Here is a 6215-nt window from a genome sequence, read left to right on the forward strand (position 1 = left end):
CTATGGCGCACGATCAGATCTGTAGATCTGACTGTTTGGGTTAGTCTTGAAGTCTTAATATCTTTCATATCTAAAGAGACGCAGGTGCAATAAGGGTTCAGGTGCGTCCGGGACGCAGGAGCGAACCGGTTCAGGTGCGCCGGACGCAGGCGCAGAAGGGTTCAGGTGCGCCGAGACGCAGGCAGTTCAAAAGACTCAGAGCGAGGGACGCAGGCTAGCAGTTGAGCAGAGTGCGTCCGGGACGCGGGCTAGCAGTTGAACAGGGTGCATCCAAGGACTCAGGCCCACAGTTGAGCAGGGTGAGTCCGGGACTCAGGCTAGCAGTTGAGCAGGGTGAGTCCGGACTCAGGCTAGCAGTTGAGCAGGGTGCTTCCTTCTCTTAAAATCTTTGTTTATCATTGTTGCATCCTGGGTTTTAGTTACTACAGTTGATTGGGTGTTTTTGAAGGTTGTTTGAGCTTCAATGTTGTTGTTGGGTCCAGTATGAAAATTGGATGAAATGTGGCCTTTCAAGATTATGAGTTGTGCCTCAATGTATCCAGTATGAAAATTGATGAAACGTGGTACTTAGAGGGAGAAGATTGTAGGCCGGTGCCTACGTACTAGTATCTAAGCTAGTACAAGAGCTAAAAGAAATCTTGGAGCATTGTAGCAGGTAGTAGCCTGCGTACTAGTAAATGGATCGGCTAGTACAAGAGCAAAGGGGGTTGTAGCTCCCGTACTGGTATAAGGCTGCACCAGTACAAATATTGTAAAAGAATTTTCTTATTAAGAAGAAGATTGAGATGACTTGCAGCAGGTGGTTTTCTCCCGCATTGGGTTTCCACCTTATATCATTGTGTTCATATGTGTGCCTTATGTGTGATGATCTACTTTATGTTACTGCATCTGTTAACTGATAATATGGTTGATAATGTCCTAATGCACTCATTGAAGATCGATTAACTTAATCTTAAGAAGTTGTGGAAGTAGCATATATGAATCTGATTATGGAATTGAAAAAGTTTTATTAATGTGATAATACTGATTCACCCCCCCCCCTCTCAGTATTATTTCCAACACAACGATCTACCATTTTCACTCAGGCTTGGTTAATGGATCAACAGTGGCAGCTGACTGATGTTTGGGAGGACCATTGGCAGCGATACATACAGGCTCTCACTGAATCCCATATTAAGCTACACGAGCACGAAGATGAACTCATATGGGCACCAGCTAAAACAGGCATATATACACCAAAGCTGGGTTACTTAAAGCTTATAGAGGACAAGCAGCCTGATATTCTTAAAAATTGGTGGTCGGACATATGGAAGCTTCAAGCTCAGCCAAGAACCAGACTCCTTATGTGGAACATATTGGCGAATAAAATTCCATCTGGGGAAAATCTTAAAAGAAGAACTTTTGCAGGGCCCACCTGGTGTGTACTCTGCAATAAGGCGGAGGAAACTACTTCTCATCTTTTCCTTACCTGCGAAGTCACCATCTGGATCTGGCAGCAGGTCAAATACTCCCTTAACATCACTACAGACTGGCAAGCTGATGATATCCCCACAGCCTGGGCACATTGGTGGTCTGCTGTGCCTGGAGAAAAAGCAAGAAATCTTCCATTGGTTGTATCCGCATACATCTGGTTCAAACGCAACGACATTATCTTTTCGGCTGGCAGGCGCAACTGGCAAATTATCCCGCCATCCATCTGTGCTGCCTACACAGAAATTCCTTTCGAAGACAAATCCATTGCACACAGGCACATTACTCCTGAATATATAGACAAGGATCTGCCATGGGCCTACTTCGATGGTGCCGCTTCGGCACAGGGATGTGGTGGGGGAATACTTTTCCACTTATCTGATACACATTTCTTCCATCTGCGACTGGGTCTTGGTCTGGGTACCAACAATCATGCAGAGATCATCACTTTGAGACACCTTCTTTACTTTGCTCTATCTAAAAATTGCCGACAAATTCAAATTTTTGGGGATTCTAAGATTGTGATTGATTGGGCAAACAATAAAACAGTCTGTCATACTTACTCTTTGAAACATATCTTGGAAGAAATTGTTTTTTTCAAAACTTTTTTTGACCGGATCACTGTTTCTCATATCTACAGGGAAAGAAATTCAACTGCTGACCGGCTCTCGAAAGAAGCGGCGGATCGGCCTCTAGGCGATTGGATGATTGAAGAACACAATCCGGATGGGGTACACAGATATTACCACCGCCCCTACATCGATGGCCTACTTCAGGGGGACATCCTCCCCATATGATTTTTTGATACTTTTTGTCTCTTATTGTATATTCGGCATGGCTTTGTTAGTCGCTATCTTGTTTTAGTACTTGGACAGAGTTTCTCCTCTTTACTTTGCATAATTTTGAACTGCTATGTAATGTTCATATATTGTAATGGATACAGTCCCATCGTATCCATAGAGACACCATCAGGACATTTTGAACTTTCAGATTAGTGGTATACCACTCTATGGCATATGCCTTGGCATCTACAGCATGTAATATCTATTATACCTCTTAATAGAAATTACGAACTCTATTTTCCCCGGAAAAAAACCTCATTTACATTACACAAATGAACAATTCTTGGATGATACAAATGACAAGACCTCCTTTCTATATATAGGAGTTTAAGGGGTCATAATATAATAAGAGCCGACATAACAATAATAATGTAAGGGCACAATAATAACAATAGTGGGCTTCTATGGGGCACAATAATAACAATATGGGGACTACATGGGCAAAACAATATAATAAGGGGGTTGTACTAATAACAATAAAGGGTTACACTAGTAATATAGGGACCTAACAGAAGAAGGGTGGATTTGTTTGACTTGTTGGAAGGAAATAATAATGTCGCGCACATTTAAAGGGTGCACTGTGCAATTCAACTGGATGAAATTAGCAGGCAACAAATGATACATAAAGAAATTGGACTTTCTCGAAAATAGAATATAATATAACATGAAAAGTCATTTAGATAATGAAATGGATCCACATAATAGCACCCATAACAAGCCAAAAGTGACTCAGATATGATAGACGATCGTTTGTGCATTAATCCCATTTTTGGGAAGTTTATATTCATATCAAGAAGGTTTGACATTTGATGAGGATGACATAGAAACCCAAGAATAGGCTATATACCTAGTTAGATTGTTGTTAAAAGGAATATAAACCGGCTTTCATGTATTATCATAATCAAATAACATTTGACTTATGAAAGCTAATTTGATTAAATAAAAAGGTCATGATGCACCTAACCACCTTCAACGGTGTCATAATCGTTCTAAAGAAGGAAGGATTTGAGGTATAGTGCAATCTGAAACTTCAGGAATTTTTTCCCTCCAATATGTTTCTTTTCTGTTAGTTTTTGAACTTGGGACTCTGTGGAGATGTTAAGCTTTGTGTATACACTTTTATGTCTTCAATTGTGTCATTGCTCATTTTTGTAGGCTTCCATATATAAAATTATCTAAAGCGAGTGCTATATTTTTACATATTTATTTGGAAATATGCCTAGCAGATGCGTTGATCAATATTTGCAAACTCCCTCAACTACCAAAGACTTGAGATTGTCAGCACAGGAGATTCCAAACAAATCTTCAGAAACAGAGATGGAACATGTCTCCTTCCCAAGGCATGCCTGCACAAAAAATAATTATGTTAGTAGACCTTCAGTTATCTCCCTTAATCAGAATAGTGTATTAAAGAATTGCATACCTTTTCTACAATGGAAGTTGAATTCACTACATGGCAAGAGCCCTTGATGAAATTTGTGCAGGACCCACTTGGATTTCCGAAGCTTGCAAAGCTTATGGATGATATGCGTTGCCCTGAAGAACATTGGAGACGAAGCTCTGGCAATGTCAATGAGCTGACAATAGGATGAGCTTGAGACACATGGGCGTAGACAATGTCAATGTATCTTGTCCCAAATGAAATTCTAGAAGGATCACCACCTACTTCCTCAGGGAGAACTAATACATTCTTTGTTGGGTGCAACCATAAGCAAGGAACACGGTACCAAATTGAGGTAGTTATTCTGTTTAGTATCAGTATGATTTTTTTTTATAGAGCAGGTAAAAATTCGCTGAAACTATCAAAGGAGAATGAGCAACTTTCTTAGGCTAACATAGATAAGGTAGTGTAAGGAGAATTTTCCCTTAAGTAATCCCTCTTCTACACAACATAGTTACAACAAAATCTTGGCCAATGCCTATTAAGGCTAGTCCATTGACAGACATCCCCTGGTTTATGTCTTCCACGCCCAAGGTTCCCCCTCAGGTAACGGTTGACTTACCTTGTTAATTTTACAGAGTTGTACACACCAAACGTAGTTTTACCTCATACTCCAGGAGGTATAGTACTACGAAATCTAAAAATAAGCTTTATCTATGAATGGATATTTCTAATGATTTTGCTAATTAATGGTTACCATTTTTGAGTGGGTTCTCCACAGTTCATGTCACATTTAGATGAGTAACAAGCTCCACTGTAATCGCATACATTAGAGCAGGCATCAATTTGAGTCTTCATTGAAACAAAATAACAGCCAATATGATTTCCATTTACCCATGTTTGCCCTTTGCTCATGGTACTTAGCTCCAAAGCCATTAAAATTGGTGCCTTCAGGTGCGTTAAACTCAACCTACATGGTCTCATCAAGAAAAAGATCAGCAAAGCTCTGGTCGTTACTATAACTAAGACATATCAATCTATGCTAGTTCGGCCAACTTAAAGTGTTGCAGCTAAGTCAAAAATGTAAAATGTAAAGAAATCTGGTGACAAGTTTCCTTTTGAGATCGAACTGAAGAAGGGTGGATTTGTTTGACTTGTTGGAAGGAAATAAAAATGTGGCGCACATTTAAAGGGTGCACTATGTAGTTCAACTGGATGAAATTAGCAGGCAACAAATGATATAGAAAGAAATTGGACTTTCTCGAAAATAGAATATAATCTACCTAGAAGAGTCATTTAGATAATGAAAGGGATCCACATAATAGCACCCATAACAAGCCAAAAGTGACTCAGATCTTATAGATGATCGTTTCTGCATTAATCCCATTTTTGTGAAGTCTATATTCATATCAAGAAGGTTTGACATTTGATGAGGATGACATAGAAACCCAAGAATAGGCTATATACCTAGTTAGATTGTTGTTAAAAGGAATATAAACTGACTTTCATGAATGGAAGGTATTATCAGAATCAAATAACATTTGACTTATCAAGCTAATTTGATTAAATAAAAAGGTCATGATGCACCTAACCGCCTTCAACAGTGTCATAATCGTTCTAAAGAAGGAAGGATTTGAGGTATAGTGCAATCTGAAACTTCAGGATTTTTTTCCCTCCAATATGTTTCTTTTCTGTTGGTTTTTGAACTTGGGACTTAGAGGAAATGATAAGCTTTGTGTATACACTTTTATGTCTTCAATTGTGTCATTGGTCATTTTTGTGGGCTTCCATATATAAAATTATCTAAAGCGAGTGTTATATTTTTACACATTTATTTGGTAATATGCCTAGTAGATGTGTTGATCAATATTTGCAAACTCCCTCAACTACCAAAGACTTGAGATTGTCAGCACAAAAGATTCCAAACAAATCTTCAGAAATAGAGATGGAACATGTCTCCTTCCCAAGGCATGCCTGCACAAAAAATAATTATGTTAGCATACCTTTAGTTATCTCCCTCAATTAGAATAGTGTATTAAAGAATTGTATACCTTTTCTACAATGGAAGTTGAATTCACTGCATGGAAAGAGCCCTTGATGAAATTTGTGCAGGACCACTTGGATTTCCAAAGCTTGTAAAGCTTATGGATGATATGTGTTGCCCTGAAGAACACTGGAGACGAAGCTCTAGCAATGTCAATGAGATGACAATAGGATGAGCTTGACACACATGGGCATAGATAGTGTCAACGTATCTTGTCCCGAATGAAATTGTAGAAGGATCACCGCCTACTTCCTTGATCATAACTAATACATTCTTTTTTGGGTGCAGCCATGAGCAAGGAACACGGTACTTGATTGAGGTAGTTATTCTATTTAGCATCAGTATGATTTTTTATTTTTATTTATTTTATTTTATTTTTGTTTATTCATTTATTTATATTTTTTTTTTTGGAGCAGGTAAAAATTCACTGAAAGTATCAAAGCAGAATGAGCAACTTTCTTAGGCTAGCACAGATAAG

General features: G+C 38.8%; 1 protein-coding gene across 1 annotated transcript; it reads right to left on the minus strand.

Annotated features, from left to right (window-relative positions):
• Positions 1 to 3547: 3547 nt before the first annotated feature.
• Positions 3548 to 4629, minus strand: LOC149196740 (beta-galactosidase 15-like). The gene is made up of 4 exons (XM_089408414.1): positions 4451 to 4629; positions 4359 to 4364; positions 3736 to 4057; positions 3548 to 3658 (listed from the first exon to the last, which is right to left on the minus strand). Exons 1-4 carry the CDS (start codon positions 4627 to 4629, stop codon positions 3548 to 3550), a joined length of 618 nt encoding a protein of 205 aa, XP_089264540.1.
• Positions 4630 to 6215: the final 1586 nt, after the last annotated feature.

This window comes from Pinus tabuliformis, chromosome 2_2 (assembly GCF_031772625.1).
Source record: "Pinus tabuliformis cultivar Carrire ecotype Pingquan chromosome 2_2, CPIR1, whole genome shotgun sequence".
NCBI classification, from domain to species: domain Eukaryota; kingdom Viridiplantae; phylum Streptophyta; class Pinopsida; order Pinales; family Pinaceae; genus Pinus; species Pinus tabuliformis.